The sequence below is a fragment of the Heliangelus exortis genome, chromosome 11 (assembly GCF_036169615.1).
Source record: "Heliangelus exortis chromosome 11, bHelExo1.hap1, whole genome shotgun sequence".
NCBI classification, from domain to species: domain Eukaryota; kingdom Metazoa; phylum Chordata; class Aves; order Apodiformes; family Trochilidae; genus Heliangelus; species Heliangelus exortis.
The window spans coordinates 8,999,731-9,015,199 of NC_092432.1; the positions used below are offsets into that span (position 1 = coordinate 8,999,731).

Genomic DNA, 15,469 nt, shown 5'->3' on the forward strand with positions numbered 1-15,469 from the left:
GAACAATCTCGTTCATTTCTAGACACTAACGCTCTGTCCTGTTTGGTTTTGGTTCCTACTACTAATCCTGGAGCTTAGCTACATAGCAGAGAGCACTTCCAGTGCCACAGCAGAGCAGATGGTAACTTTATGTCATTGGTCACAGAGGAAACAACTTATTTCAGAGCATGTGCTAATGATGTTGAAAGTGCCATTTACTGCAAAAACCACAAAATTAATCCTCTCACCCTGTGTTTCCAGCCAAAAAACCAAGAAAGCTCCAAAACTGCAGTAATGATTTTAGTTTGTCTAGCTTCTTCTTAAGGGCAAAAAGGCTTAAACAGAAACAGCTTAATATTAACTTTTATAAAATTTGGTTGACTGAGTGACTGTGCAAAAATCTATTAAGTGGCTGATTAAAAAATATATATATATTGCAGGTAGAATTTTTGTTTACTCTAAAGTTTATTACTAAATTTTTGAGATTGCATTTTTTCAGACTCTTTACAATATCATATCTTGCCAGCACTCTTGAAATATAGAATAAAGCCCTGTGAGGACTGCCTTGCAAGCAGAGGTAGAAGCTTGATTTCTACCCACTATTTTCTTTCAGATTAAAAACGAATGAAAATTTTTTTTTTCAGATTTCTCTTATAGCATGGTTTATATAATCACATACTGACACATTTCTGTTTCCTGTTTGTTCAGCAGGAAGTTGGAGACCCAGTGCTAGAGGGACATCAAACAGATGTAATCCGCAGTGTCTTTACCACTTCTCCTACTGCACATGATGCTGAACACACAACTGCTGCTCCAGCAGGCAGAGACCAAGCAAGAAAAGCAAGCTTAGGTATGTTAAATTCCATGAACTTTTCTTTTTTGCAGCTGAACCAAGAATTTAGTTTGGATTCCAAAACAGGTATCAAGATGACTTTACCTTTCCCTGTCAATCTTCATCCCATATTTGTAAATTTTTGAGTGAACAGATAAAATTTCTAACTACTGATTAATCTTTGAAAACAAGGGGAAACTATATATAAAGAAATATGATTTTTTATAAAGAAATCTTAATGGACATGTACACTATTGCTGTATTTCTTCAGATGAAATTTATATTGAAAAATTGATATTAAAGGTCAGTTTTAGCATTTCTAAAGGATATTTCTATGAAGTTTCAAGGCTCGAAGTGTTGAAATGACACAAACAACCAATAATGGGTTATCTTTTAGTAGTAGTTAGAATTAAGGTAACATGATGTTAAGGGAACTAGACCATCTCAAGAGATGTCTTACAACCTGAACTGTTACAGAATTCTATGTAACAGTTCTATAACAAATTCTATAACTCTGGCTGAGATCATTAAAAAATAATACAATGAAGCAGATAACAGTAGCTGTGTAACCTCACAAACAAAAGTTTGCTGCTATTCAGCTCTACTACATCTAATATTAAAATGTTTAATCTGTGATGTATACGATACTTCTACCTTAGAATTCCTTTTTTACTTACTAGAGAAACACAACTGGAAAGGCTGCATAAATTTAAGGAAGCATAAACATTAATCAAAGATCTTAATGAGAGATTCTTTTTAATGTGGGTAGGAAAGAAAAACAATTTTAAAAAATAATTTACTGTAACACCAACTTTTTCACCAGGCTGCAAACATTGTAATTTTAGCCTTCTGTTTTCACTGTTATATCATCATGACTTCAGCACCCCAGAACTTCAGTTTATTTTTGGATGTTGCAGACCCTTTAGAAAAAGAATCTTGTGTATAAGTATGGAAGAGCCTTGTTTTTCATGTCAGGAATCAGAACTTGTAGATCAAGAGTTGTGAAGTTTAAAAAAGTTTCAACTTTTTAAAAACTTCTAAAAATACGTACAGGGAGCTTGAATGAAATGAAAATTTAATAAATTAGTAGCAGTGCATAGGTAAGGGATAGACAAGTAGGAGGAGGCTTGTTTATAATCAATGTTTCTCTAATACAGGAGGTCAACCTTCATCAGTACAAAGGCCTGTTCTTAAAAGACAAGCACGAGTTGATTACACTATTGATACAACAACAGAAGACCCTTGGGTTAAAATTTCTGACTGCATAAAAAGCTTATTTAATCCTACCATGAGTGAAGACAATGTCCACTTAGATTTGCAACCTAGCATTGACAAGAACAAAGAGAACCAAAATCGATGCAGCTCAGAGACAGTTCTGAAGAAATCAGAATCAGAACTAGCCAGTTCAAAAGTGTTAAAACCAGATGAAAATGACAGTGTGAAAAAGGGTCCCCCTGTTGCACCTAAGCCAGCCTGGTTTCGCCAAAGTCTGAAAGGACTGAGGAAAGCAAATTCAGATCTAAAACCACAAACAGATCAAAATCATCCTGACCTTGAGACTACTTCCAGCCAAGAACTGCAATCCAGCTTGTCCCGTGTCTCTCCTGGGGGATCATCAATAAAACAAAGAATAAGTTCATTTGAATCCTTGAGTGCTCCACAGTCTCCTGAAAAAGTACACCGACGGCTTAGCTTGAAACCATCAGCCCAGAAAGAACACTCTCCCGTGGCAACAAGTTCAGAAGCAGCTCCAGCTCATCTAAACCAAGCCTTTCTTCAACATTGTGAACCTAGCCAGCAACAATCAAAGTCACCTGTGGTCATGGGTACCAAGAGCCTAGATAGATCTTCCTCTCCCAGTCAGGTCCTTGCAGCTATCTCAGAGAAAAGCAACTACACCAACAGAGAAAAGTCCTTGGGTCCCTTAAACACAGAAGACATTGCAGCTTCTCATCTGGTATCAGCAGGAAAAGCTCACAGCCTGAGATCACAAAGCTTCCCACTTACTGCTCCCCAGTCCTGTGAGATTATGAAGCCATGTGATGAAAAGTGTAGCAAAATCTATTCCATCAGTAGCCAAGTGTCATCTGCTTTAATGAAATCTTTGCTTTGCCTTCCTCAGTTGCCAGCATCTTCTGGAAACAGCACATGTGCAACTTTGGACAGATTGTCTCATTCCTCTGTGGAGGAGGATGGGACTTCTCTCTCACCTGCAAGTGAGAATCATCATCTGGACACTGGGTTTTCTCTAAAGTAAGATACCAGATTTAAAAATCAGATTTACGTTGGTGAGCATTTCTGCTGATCAACTGACAGACGAACACTCTAAAATAGTAGTACACAGTAGTATAACACAGACTAAGAACTTCTTAGAGCACAAACTTTGAATGATTTACGTGACTGTTACGCTTGTTTTAAATTTGTAATATGTAAGGATATGTACGTTTCACACTTCCTCCTACTTAAGGAAGAGTATTTCTAGCTTCTCTAAGGTAAAGGAGATGTAATTCTCTTTTTGCCTGGGGCCAAGAGATTATTCCTTTATGTGATGGCACCTAATTCTGCTCAGCTAATAGGATTAAATTACATTTGTATGTATTTATAATACTTGAACTACCACCCCAATTTAATGTTGCTAAGATCAAACGATGACTTCTTTAACATTGCCTGTGTTATGCTTTTGTGGGTTTCTTCTTCTACAACTCAAGGTTTCTTTTTAATTCCTTTCCCAATGGGACAGCCTCTCTGAGTTGAGAGAATATACTGCAAGTCTAGGAGGCAATGAGAAAGGGGAAGAAACACAGGAACAAGGCTCACCTCAAGGATCCGGCATGTCAGGGCAGTCTGTTGTCTCCCTGCTTTCCCCTGAAGAGTTAGCAAAGCTCATAGAGGAAGTCAAGTCACTGGATGAAGCAACCTTAAAGGTAAATCTGCTTTTTCTTTTTGTGCGTGATTTTCAGAAAGCTGTGGAGTGGATGTACCTGGACCCACCCGTGCAGCTTAATATAACAAATAAAACAGTCATCTCAAAATGTAACAAGAAGTAATGCTTAGCTCTTTTGATCAGAAATCTTGAAGAAGTCTTAAAAGATAAATCAGCTAGAGTAAAGCCCATTTTACTACTGGGAAAACAGCTATTCAGCAGGTAAGATCAGGAGGCCTGTTTTTTCATTTGGGTTTCCTGTCTGATACCCAATACCTCATTTCAGGATACTGAGCAACCTTGAATCTAACTTGATTGATCCAGAATGGTGATAAAACTCAGAATAAGTAAAAAAAGGTTAAATCTCTTCATTCTGGAACTGTAAAGACTTTTCAAAGGATGTTCGTGTGTTACGGCAAGCCCTTCTCTCGGGGACACGGCTCTTCTCCGAAGCTCTCTTGCCGTCTCTCTGCACCTGCCCTGCTTCTGGGAGCATGCCTTTTATTCTGCCCTTCAGCCCCACCCATTTCTGGCTGGGGCAGGCCCTAATTATTGGGCACAGCTGGGCCTAAGCTCCCAGTTCATTATTGGCGACACCTGGTGACTTGTGATTCTCACTACATTCATGTTCAACAAAAAAGCAGATAACGTGCAGAGCTCTGCACTGAAGATGGTTCAACTTCTGCTGGCAGCTACTTACTTGCTGTGTTAAGACACTCCAAGATGTGTAAAAGCAGCATAATTTCATAAATGCATCAGTGAACCTTGGCTAATCCAGGTTTTGCCTCTTAGCCATGTCTCCCAGATTAGTCCTGGTTTGTGCCTGTACTGCACAGAGCACAGGTCTGCCTACCAGGGTACCAGGGAGACACACTCCAATGTCAGTGACAAATTCTTACTGACTACATCAAACTTTGCTAGAATGTTGTGCTCAAAAAAACAGTTTGACAAGCAGAATTTATGAAAGCCAATGTGGGTTTCCTGTCAATATTCCATGTTGATACTTCGGGTCTGAGTAGCAGTACAAGCTGTCTTGCAAGGTTTCCTTCAGCAGGACATTGACCTCCCTCATCTCATCTGCTGTTTTCAGGGAATTTTGAGGATAATGTTTGAGCTGCACATAGCTCTGCCTGGCTGCAGCTGGCCAAGGGATTCTCTAGTGGAAGGAAACAAGTCACAGTATCAAAAGACAGAAGTGCTCACACACTGAACATGATTGCAAAACTGGTCAAGAAGTGCAAGTTTCTCTAGGAAACTAAGGCATTACTCTATACAAAATTATCTTTGGGATAACACAGAGGCAGCTTACTCTGCCTGTTACTTGAACAGTGCTTAAAAATATGACCAAGAAATTATTTTTTAAGCTTTGACATTTATACCCACAGGAGTTGTGTATGAAATTGTTTTTAGACTTTTCCAATGAAAAGGTTCTCTAACACAATTCAGCAATATTTTATTTTTCTACAGTACATATATGTATGCACTCTTTAATAAAACTGAATTTATGATCTATATCCAACTGATAACTTGTTTACCAAACCACAGCAATTTTAGAATCAGAATAGCATTTTATAAAATAGGTAATTGACAGGTAAATATGATCAAATCCAAACATTAGACATGTCTCAGCATTATGCTTATTCTACTAAGTCTAATTATAAAAGGCACAACAAACAAAAAGAAAACATGCTGATAATTCCAATCATCTTGACTTATCTGTTTGGGAGTTTTTGACATTATTTCTTGCTCTTCCTAGGAATTTGATGATATTCATGTTACAGTTTTCCATAAAGAAGAAGATACTGGGCTTGGATTCAACCTGGCAGGGGGCATTGATTTAGAAAGCAAAGTGGTAACGGTAAGTAGAATCTTTCTTTCAAAATACTCCAAAAACAAATACTATATCTAAAAATATGTAACTTACTGGTTTTCTACTACAGAGGTTACCTTTTGACATAATCAAAATAGGCAGTACTGATAGGGTCAGAAGAATCATGGTCTTAATGGGTGATAACAGGATCCTTTTGCACAGAACTGTCCCCTCCAGGGGACTGGGAATGGTGTCCTGTTTTCTGGGGCACCACACTCCCCAACAGCTCTGAAAGCCAATACAGCAAACTCACAGCCCTCAGCAGCAAGTAAATGGACACCTTCATCACATGCTTATAGAAGACTGTGCAGGGTGGTCAGGAGGAAAGAGGGGAGCACAAGGACATGTAATGAGTCTGATAGCTGGGGAGTAGCTCCACACATTGTTCCTCCCAATAGTAGAGCAGCAAGAGAGGGTCAGGAAATAGCAAAGGCAAAGTATGCACCATGGGCAGCAAGATCTTTGCCATCTGACAGATTGCTTAGCTGCTTGAGGAGGACTCTGCCCAGGAGAATTTCTCTGTACAAATTTATTCAGTGCTAGAAATGTGCTAGAAGCAACTTGTTACTGACAAAGAATGGAAAATGCACATGTGAAAAAGTATTAACTGAATGATTTAGTGATTTGTCATTTTCTCCCCTCTTTCCTTGTGTGTGTGTGTGTGTGACTGGGCTCTTCAACAGGTTCACAAAGTGTTTCCTAATGGACTAGCATCTCAGGAAGGAACTATTCAGAAAGGAGATGAAGTATTGTCCATTAATGGAAAGTCTCTTAAGGGTGCAACTCACAATGATGCCTCAGCAATCATGCGACAGGCTCGACAACCCAGACAAGCTGTTGTTGTCACTAGAAAAACTAAAGATGGAGAAAAAAATCTCAATGTTTCAATTGACTCTAGTGCATCTTCTGTAGCAAGTGATCTCTCACAAGAGTCTGGTAAGTTCAATGGCCTTCCCTTGCAGCCTCCATCTGCTATGTGTTTACTCATCATCTGAAATCCAGGTGTTCACAAAACAGCTCAGGATTGGCATTTTATCTGTGAACTGTGATTAAAGAAAGCACAGTCAACAAAATGTTCCTGAAACAGACTTATGGAATAACTTTGCTGGAAAGGGAAAGCAATAATGAATTTCTAAAATAAAGGAATCCTCCAAAATAAAATTAAGCATGATTCTCTGTATGAATTTCTGCAGACATACAAAGAACATTATTGTAGCAACGCAGCTATTTGAAGGTATAATGACAGCTCAGTGAACAATGACTCTTTATTCTACTCTTATTAGATTCTAGTTTACAAGACTTCTTCTCTTTGAAAGAAAATTTTGGTTTGGACAAACAATGTGCTATTGTTTGATACAGCAAATGGCTATATCTGAAATGGGGCAAGGTCAGATTTTGCTGAACCTTTCACATTATTTTTTGTTTGGTTGCTTTTTTTTTCTGAAACAACCTGGAGATGTCTAGTTTTATTTATGAGTAAATAGGTAGAAAAATATAATTAGCAGCTTTGTAGTCAATAATTTCATAACACCAAGTATATTAACCTTAAACTTTATTAATTGAACAGATTTTTCTAATACTAGTAAATATCACTAGCTTCCTTTGTTATATTTCCCTTCTGCAACACTTTTCAGACTACATGGTGCCCATCTGCTAACTTTGCATTTGTTTCCAGCAGCTGAAGATACAATCTGCACTATAACTCTAGAAAAAACACCTGCTGGTTTAGGATTCAGTCTGGAAGGAGGGAAGGGCTCTATCCATGGAGATAAACCCATCATCATCAACAGGATATTTAAAGGTAACCATAATTAATTAGTACATGGCAAGTTTTTACCTGATGTAAGCAGTTCATAACTGACTGCTGATTTATGCCCATGAAAACAGTATTTATATCTTTTTTTTTGGTAAATGCAGCATTACCCTTTGCAGTGCCAGCAATATGCTGTCTGCTGAGACCAGGTGGTTTATACTAAACATGCTGGTGATGTTTAAAAAGTGACAGATATGGTAAAGACTCTTCCACACAAAGAATTAAAGGAAATTAATTTTCTTTCTCCAGGGACTGCACTAGAACAAAGCAGCCCTGTTCAGCCTGGTGATGAACTACTACAAGTGCACACAACTGCCATGCAAGGACTCTCCCGTTTTGAAGCATGGAATATAATCAAGGCATTACCTGATGGGCCCATCAAAGCTATCATCAAGAGGAAGAATAAAAGCTCTGTTACCACCAAGTCATCTGGAACTTTGTAAAAGAAGGAATTAAGACCACTGCCAGTATTACAAACAAAAAGGTTGTTATTACTTGCAGCTATTTGGCTAGCACAGCAAGATCCTCAGAAAGCACATATAAAAAGTACACATTTTACTGCCAAGTTACAGAGCAAGCTGTCTGGGATAAAATGTGCACAAAGTGTGCATGATTCTTATTTCCACATTCACAGACATATATCAAAAGCACAGAATTATAAAATAATGCCTTTATTAATAATATACTGGTTGCAATAAAATATTTGACAGCTATGGCATTCTCCTGGTTTAAGCCATTACCTTAACAAATATCAGAAGCACATTGTGTTTTCATCCTACTCTACAATTCTTGCTTTCTTCCTTTCCTTCCCAGGAGGACAAAATGTCTCAACAAGCCTTCATCTAAACATGGCAACAAATAAAAAACCTTAGAGAATGTGAATTGGGAACAGACGTGGGGATGCAACCTTGTGTGTCACAACAACATGCCCTGGAGAATTCCAGCTTTTCTATTCAAACTATGGAAGTCAGAAGAGTCAAAATTTTAGTCTAGAGTAGCCTTTTACTAGCAGCTGAGAGTCAGCTCACCTCCAGCAGGCAGTCTGGGGAGTCTCATGGTATTGCCAGGATAGGCAGGAAGCTGAGGGTAATACAGCAGAGAGTTTTCTGACCTTCCTCTGGCCAGAGGTCGCAAAGGACTGCAGCAGGAATGTGACAAGGCAATCTAGAACCAACTTTTACCTTCTAACCACATGTATTTTTCAAAATGCCTTTGGGTTTAATTTTGTAAGGGAAAATAGCAATGAGAGTATTTGGGAATTAAAAGTTCTGAATCCAAATGTTTTTTTCCAGAAACACTTATTAACCCAGAGATAAATCTATACTTCACATGCTGCTATTGGCATTTTTGAAGTGCACTCTGAGCACTGTCTGGGAATTCTACCAGCACCAACATGCATCTCTATGGTAAGACTGTCTTGTGCACACATTTGATTTTCTCTGACCTATTTCACAGAAGGGAGATGCAACATCAGGATGGAATTAATGACTTGCCAGTTGAAAGCCAGGCAGCTGCACTGGTTATTGGTGTTGACTCTTCACCTTCCCATAATCAGAAGTTTACTTCACCCTTCTTCAGCTTATTTCACAAAAACCATAAACTGCAGGAGTTCAGAAGCTGTTTTCTGTGTACTTAACACAATGCCACAGAAACAGCAACTGAGAGAAAGAGAAGTGGGGTAGACAGCAGAAGTCACTAATTGGATCCAGGCATATGAGTTGCTTTGGCCTTTCTTCTCAAGTCAAGTGTATGCTAAACCTGAAAAAATTCTTGATGACCTATCTGCCTCCACACTTCCAAACTCTTTCCAAATTGAGACATCTTCCAAAAACTAACCAACCAATCATCCAAACTGCATTTCTAAATTTGACAGCAACCAAAATAGAAAAACATGAGGGAATTTTTTGTACATTTTTCAACTGGTATCTACCTGAGAATCTCTGAATACTTTTCTGTGTGTGTAGGATTTCTTGTATTTAACTTAATCTGTGTTATTGGTTTAGGCTTAGCAAAGTCTAAGTAAAGGACTAGAGCATACAAATGATTCTAAAACTTTTCAACCATTTTCCCATAACATCAATCCAGGAAAAACATGAACATGCATTTTAGTTACCTTCATAATTTAGCAACAAGAGAGTGGACTATTTAAGAACTGATGTAGAACCACCAAGACCAGTTTGATCTCATTTTTTACAAGAGGGGCTCTTCTCACTTCACTTCCAAAGTTCTTCAGTTTTTACATGTCTCTGCATTTCCTGGCGTTTGCTTGTGCAGAGATGATGTTGAGCACTGAGAAAATGGATCCCCAAATTACTGCAAGGAAGAGGCTCACAAAGCATCTTTGTTGTTCTGAGTAATAAAAAAAAAAAAAACTACAATAAATAGCTAATTAAAAGCCCCATTACCTGCAAAAGTTTAGTTGCAGGAATAACAAGTGGTGACCTGGGTTCTGCTCCTTGAACTTCTTGCTAATTAAATTAATCATAATTCTGCAAAGCCTTGCCAAGATAGTGAACTTCATGCATAGCTACTTCAGTATATTTAGACAAATATATATGAGCCTATATCTCTCCTCAGTTATTTATTTTCTGTAGATACAGAAAACAACAATATAATTTGGAAATAAGGTCCAGCCAAGGGCAAGGAAGATGAGAAGATGAGTGCTCTCACCTAAACAACTTTGTCCCCAGCTAGTGGGGAGTATAAACAGGAGTGAAGGCTTTTCCCTGCCCTGCTACCTTGAATTCAGACACACGCTGGAGGTCCTAGTGGTTCTCACATTTCCTTGATGATAAAGCAGGTGCATGAAGAACCATTTTAAAGGATGATCCAGGAAAATCAGTAAGATGTAGCAGAAAAATATTTATTTCATCACACTCAAAGTTTTTACATCTTTGTATACAAAGAAGACTAGATTTAAAACTTGTTCTTTGAAAAATCTATCCCATAGGGTGAGATTTACAGTGGGAAAGTCTTGTGTGCAATTCCATGTCCTGTACAAAATACAAAACAAAAACATGGACAGAAAGCAGAGCATATTAACCTTGTTAAATAATTGAGTTAAAGCATTAAAATCACAGCCTGCATTTAAATCCCTAATTCAGCAATCAGTTTTCCTTTTGCAATTATATGTAATCCAAAGTAGTGTCTGATATCCCTGCAGTAACCAGAGCCAGAAATATTTTCTAAAGCTGGACACATCACTGCACACAAGATCAGGAGCTGAGTTCCCAAGACATGCTGAGGCAAACCAGTCTTAGAAAAAAAAGCAACATCCTTATCACCTCTCAAGACAAAGATACAGAAAAGATTATTTACCCGTTAAAACCTCTTACCAGTGCAGTTAAAAATGGTTATTTCAAGCGCATTTTTTAAAAATGGCAAGTAAAGTGCTTAATCCTATTAATTTATTGTCATTATGTGAGTGCAATTTGTTTCATGTTTTGTGGAAACTGCTGGTTTTGGTACAGAGAGGAGAAAGGAAGAATGTTTGCCAACTCACAGACCTGTGAATTGATTTGCACTGGTAGACTTTGATTTATAAACCTTCAAGGCATAATTCCCATCAGTACTGAAGTCTGTTGGATGAAGTGGGATTTGTCCCATTTGTTCTGGTGTTCACCATTAGCTGGCTTGGACCCACTGGAACATCTTAGCAGCTCAGTGAGTGCTGGCAGCAAAAGAGCTCTCCTGCTGGGGAAGGAACAACCCACAGGAGTCTACAGGGAGCTTCAGGGACACAACGGGGCTGACCTGCACCTGGCTAGAGCTGTAGTGCTAAGTGGATTTTAGCAATGCTCCTCCTCACAGACACTGACAAAGTGGGGCCAAGAACATATCTATGTTCTGTTGAGAATGTCTTGAGGATTCTTCCACCTGCTGGTACGATATTTTTCTAATTATGAAATCCAAGGATACAGTATTAGAAAAGAATGCATTAATTTGAATACAGATGGGCAGAAATGCTGTGTTAAAAATTTCCTCAATCCATAGTTTCCCTTTCACCTTTCCTAAATAAGCTTGCTGGTAGTGAAGTCTTGTCCAGCTTCCTATTTCTACCCTCAAGCTGCCTTTTTTTCCCTACCCTCAGCTGGTGATGTTGGCTGCTGGTCTTGTCATGCTTGCAATTCCTTAACAGCTTTGGTCAGATTGCTGTAAAATCCAGTGATGCTAGCTGGAAAGAAGGAATCAACCACAGTCTGGGGGAGATAGCCACCAAGATCAGTCTGAAAGAAACTGAGGAGCTGAGTCCTGTCTGGCTCCCTGTGAAGACAACATAAGTGAGTTTTATAGCCAGTGGTTGAAAAACATTAAGAACTTTACAATGACTCTCCTGTGCCTTATTTCACAATAGGTACTGCCAAACGCTTTTTTCAAAACACAACCAAACAGCTGATATTGATTCAAAATTTCAATGACTGTGGCTATGCCCGCAAGTCAAGTTACAGTTAAAGTAGGTCTTAAATAGGTACATGATTCTGCTTATGAAATATAGCAATGTAATAAATACCAAATAGTAAGACCATACTTGGACATTCTGCTGAATCTCTGCTTAAGAGGTCAGCAAGAATTCTACCATGGTTCCTGTAAGATTAAAGACTTCCCTCTAGGAAATGACAAGAGACTAATTCATTGCACAGAGAAAGAGAACAGAAAGGGCACTCAGTTTCAATGACTCCCAGTGAAAAGGAGAGAAACATGTTATTGCTAAGAGGCTAAATATCACATGAATCCATATATACATAAAAACACAACACAATGGATAAGAAGTGCTTTAGAACACATAACATTCAAGCCAGTTGCTCCTTACCCTGGAAGAGGTACACAGAAACAGCCACAGGGATAATTAAAACCTCTCACAAAATTAGGTTGAGGAGGACACAGTGGGTGTTCCACATTGGTGGCTGTAAGAAAAAGCGTTAAAGAAAAGTGTGATTTTCACAGAAGATGGGAAAGTCTATGGTACTCAGAGCACCAGCTGAGGAGCAAACTCACTATATGAAAAAATATTTAAGAATGGCAGTATAATATTTTCATTGTGGTGCTGAGCCATACAAGGGGTAAGAACAGACCACTAAAAGGGACTACTCTGGCCACAGAACGGGTAAATCAAAGAGGTGTTAGTGTAGAAGCAACTGTTATTGAACTCTGGAGCTGAGGATCAAGACACTTTGAGGGAGTTTCATTTAACCTGTGTTGTGGTGCTCATCTCCTACAAAGACAGGGTAAGAAATTTGGGGTTGTTCAGCCTCTGGGCAGCTCTTTATAGCAGCCTTCCAGTACCCATATAGGCCTACAGGAAAGCTGGGGAGGGACTTTTTACAAGGGCATGTGGCCACAGGACAAGGCGTAATGGCTTTAGACTGGAAAAGGGTAAATTTAGATTAGACATCGTGAAGAAATTCTTTACTGGGAGGGTGGTGAGGCACTAACACAGGCTACTCAGGGAAGCTGTGGGTGTGCCATCCCTGGAAACGGTCAAGGCCAGGCTGGATGGGGCTTGGAGTAACCTGGTCTAGTGGAAGGTGTCCCCCCTGTGGCAGGGGTTTGGAACTAGATGATTTTTAAGGCCCCTTTGAACCCAAACCATTCTATGATGCTAAATCAGACTTCTTTTAGAAAGTTTTGTAAATTCTTAAAAAAAAAAAAAAAAAAAAAGCACACACAAAAGAAACCCCAGAACTTAATAGTAAATTAAGCACTTTCTCAATTCAAAAGCATAGCAAGGGAAAAAAACACAGGCCAACAGTATCATTACCTGAACATTAACATGACTTATATACTGTGTCTAAGGACAATGATGTAAAGAGACCACTAATATTTTATTTTCTGATCAAAGGACCACTAATATTTTATCTTCTGATAAAAGTTGGATCAAAAACTACTAAAGTGCATATTAATTTTTATTTCAAACTTATCTCTGGTTGCTGATTATTACCTCTTAACATGAATGTGTCAATGCAAGCATCTTACCAGCAGATAGCAGTGTCCCATCTTCAAATTGCTTCACTAGTACCACATCCACAAATTCTCTTGGTGAAATAATCCTCATGAAAGCTGAAGGGGTTGTGGTTCTGCATACAGAAACAGTCTGGAAATTGCAAAAGAGTTATGTCAGTTGATACTTTCAAAAGTACAGAAGAAAAATCCCTGTAATTCCTGGTACTCTTTTCAGTTACACTTCATGAACTGTATCATGGAGTTCTATTTCACCCTTTGTTGGCACAATCCAAAGGCACTATGTTGTGCTGGACAATATTATGGAGAAAAAGTTGTTGCCTCCAGGTTGTTTAAAGATACCACAAGGGATACTGAAAAACAAATTTGGTACATATGTGCTTACAGGACAATTAAAATGCTTATTTCCAGGAAGTACCATACTGCATAGAATACAACTTGAGCCACTACTATTCCCCTTCTATGGAGACAAGCCCTCCATAACAGTGGTTTCTACCACACTGGTAAGTTCTGGCAAGTCTGACAGTCTATGAATTTCAAGAGACAGGTTGTAGCATTTCTAAAGTTTAAGTTTATAATCAATACTGAATGCCCCTAAGGTACCTCCAAGACAAATAATCTTTCCAGAACTTACACAAACATTTGTGGGGCTGGCTGTATTTGCACCCTGGCTGGTTCTGAACACCTACATCAACTTTAGATTTGGGGATCTAAATCTACTGCCCTTTAAGTTTCTGATACACTTAAAAATAAAATTAATTAGACTATATAAATGCAGCAACAGAAAGTACTGCTCATACACAGGCCTTTTCATCTGTTATGCTCCAAGTGCAGCATCTCCATTTTAATGACAAAGATACTGAGGAAAAGTGCTGGGTCCCAAGGTCAGTAAACAGCAGAGTGCTGAGCAAAGCACCGTGTGCTGCCATGGTGAAAGATGGGGCCTGAATTAACAGCTGATGACACCAATACTTCATTTCTTAGCTAAATCTATGTATTCTCTATGCCTCCTTTTCCCTAATAAAAGGTTGGTTGAAAAAAAACCAAAAAACTAATGTAGTGCTTGAATCTTTGCTATTATAAATTCACATATTTTTAAGTATGCAGTATTTAGCCAAGAATATAGTAGCTCTTTTTCAGAAAGACAAGCCCTTGTTAAGAATATAAGCAAATAAAAAAAAAAAAAAAAAAAAAGAAGATACCCAAGTCAGACTGATTCAGACAGAGGCTACAAAACTTCTTGAGACCTTTCTACCTCCCTACACATAACACAGGCTATCTCATGAGGCACCACGATGTTCTTCTATGCAGGGCCCAAAGCTTCTGCACACAGAGCTGCATGCATCTTGCCCAGAAGAGTTTTAAAGGCACTCACATCGCTGACAGCTTCGACGACCTCGAAATCCTTCACGTTTTGGTCCCACTTGGTCCTGCGGCCGCCAGCCACCGGCTTTATGCATTCCCAGACGTCCTGGGGGCTGGCAGGCACGATCCCCTCTCCCCTGTACCTGCGGCGGGGCGAAACGAAACCAAAACATTCCGCTCCACCCTGCTCGGCCGCAACCGCCCCCGCGGCAGCAGCGTGGGGCGCGATCCCTCCCCCCAACATCTCGGGAAATGAAGATGAGATGCTGGGGAGAGCCCAACACCCGGCGTACTCACACGTTGCCGGCGAATTCGGCGGAAGGTCTCCAGGACACCGAAACCTCGCTCTGCGGAAGGGGAAGCGTTCAGCTGCCTCGCCCGGGCAGTCTCCGCCCTCCCATCCTCAGCCATCCCGACCCCTCCTACCCCCCAGACCCCCGCTCACCGTGCGCCGGCAGCCCCGCCAGCCGCAGGGGTCCCGCCGGTACAGCTCCATCTTCTCGGCCGCCGTCTCGGCGAGCCCCGCGTAGTCCATGGCGGGGCAGGGCGGAGCTATCCAGCGCCCGCCGCCTATGAGGGCTCCGAACCGGACCGCCCCCGTGGGCCGATGGCGGCACCGCCTCCTCACCTGAGGGGCTGCGCCTCCTGCGGGCCGGGCCGGCAGCCCTGGGGAGGGGGTTGGTGTTGTCTCCCATCACCTCACCTCGAAGGGGGTGACGGGGCTCAGGC

At 40.1% G+C, this 15,469-nt stretch overlaps 2 protein-coding genes across 6 annotated transcripts in view; one reads left to right on the forward strand and one right to left on the reverse strand.

Annotated features, from left to right (window-relative positions):
* The window catches only part of IL16 (interleukin 16), a 41,325-nt gene extending 33,192 nt beyond the window's left edge, over positions 1-8,133 (forward strand). For 2 of the 5 annotated variants that reach the window (XM_071754378.1, XM_071754382.1), the window contains 7 exons: positions 688-829; positions 1,969-3,064; positions 3,552-3,735; positions 5,491-5,592; positions 6,288-6,540; positions 7,280-7,405; positions 7,667-8,133. In XM_071754378.1, coding sequence (XP_071610479.1) covers positions 688-829; positions 1,969-3,064; positions 3,552-3,735; positions 5,491-5,592; positions 6,288-6,540; positions 7,280-7,405; positions 7,667-7,860 — 2,097 coding nt within the window. In that variant the 3' untranslated portion in view covers positions 7,861-8,133. The remainder of the gene's footprint in view (positions 1-687; positions 830-1,968; positions 3,065-3,551; positions 3,736-5,490; positions 5,593-6,287; positions 6,541-7,279; positions 7,406-7,666) is intronic. The other 3 variants (XM_071754380.1, XM_071754379.1, XM_071754381.1) reach the window with 3 other exon arrangements.
* A 2,126-nt stretch (positions 8,134-10,259) lies between these two features.
* On the reverse strand, positions 10,260-15,342 carry STARD5 (StAR related lipid transfer domain containing 5). The gene is made up of 6 exons (XM_071754385.1): positions 15,186-15,342; positions 15,038-15,087; positions 14,751-14,883; positions 13,391-13,508; positions 12,228-12,321; positions 10,260-11,680 (listed from the first exon to the last, which is right to left on the reverse strand). Exons 1-6 carry the CDS (start codon positions 15,273-15,275, stop codon positions 11,533-11,535), a joined length of 633 nt encoding a protein of 210 aa, XP_071610486.1. The 5' UTR covers positions 15,276-15,342; the 3' UTR covers positions 10,260-11,532.
* Positions 15,343-15,469: the final 127 nt, after the last annotated feature.

Excerpts from the sequence above, each read along its gene's own strand:
- STARD5 (XM_071754385.1), bottom strand. The coding sequence starts at position 15,275 with ATGGACTACGCGGGGCTCGCCGAGACGGCGGCCGAGAAGATGGAGCTG. Across the intron at positions 13,509-14,750 it reads TCGTCGAAGCTGTCAGCGAT|ACTGTTTCTGTATGCAGAAC; the intron begins GTGAGTGCCTTT and ends TGCAATTTCCAG. Across the intron at positions 11,681-12,227 it reads TTCTGTGTACCTCTTCCAGG|GGAGCCAGACAGGACTCAGC; the intron begins GTAAGGAGCAAC and ends TTGTCTTCACAG.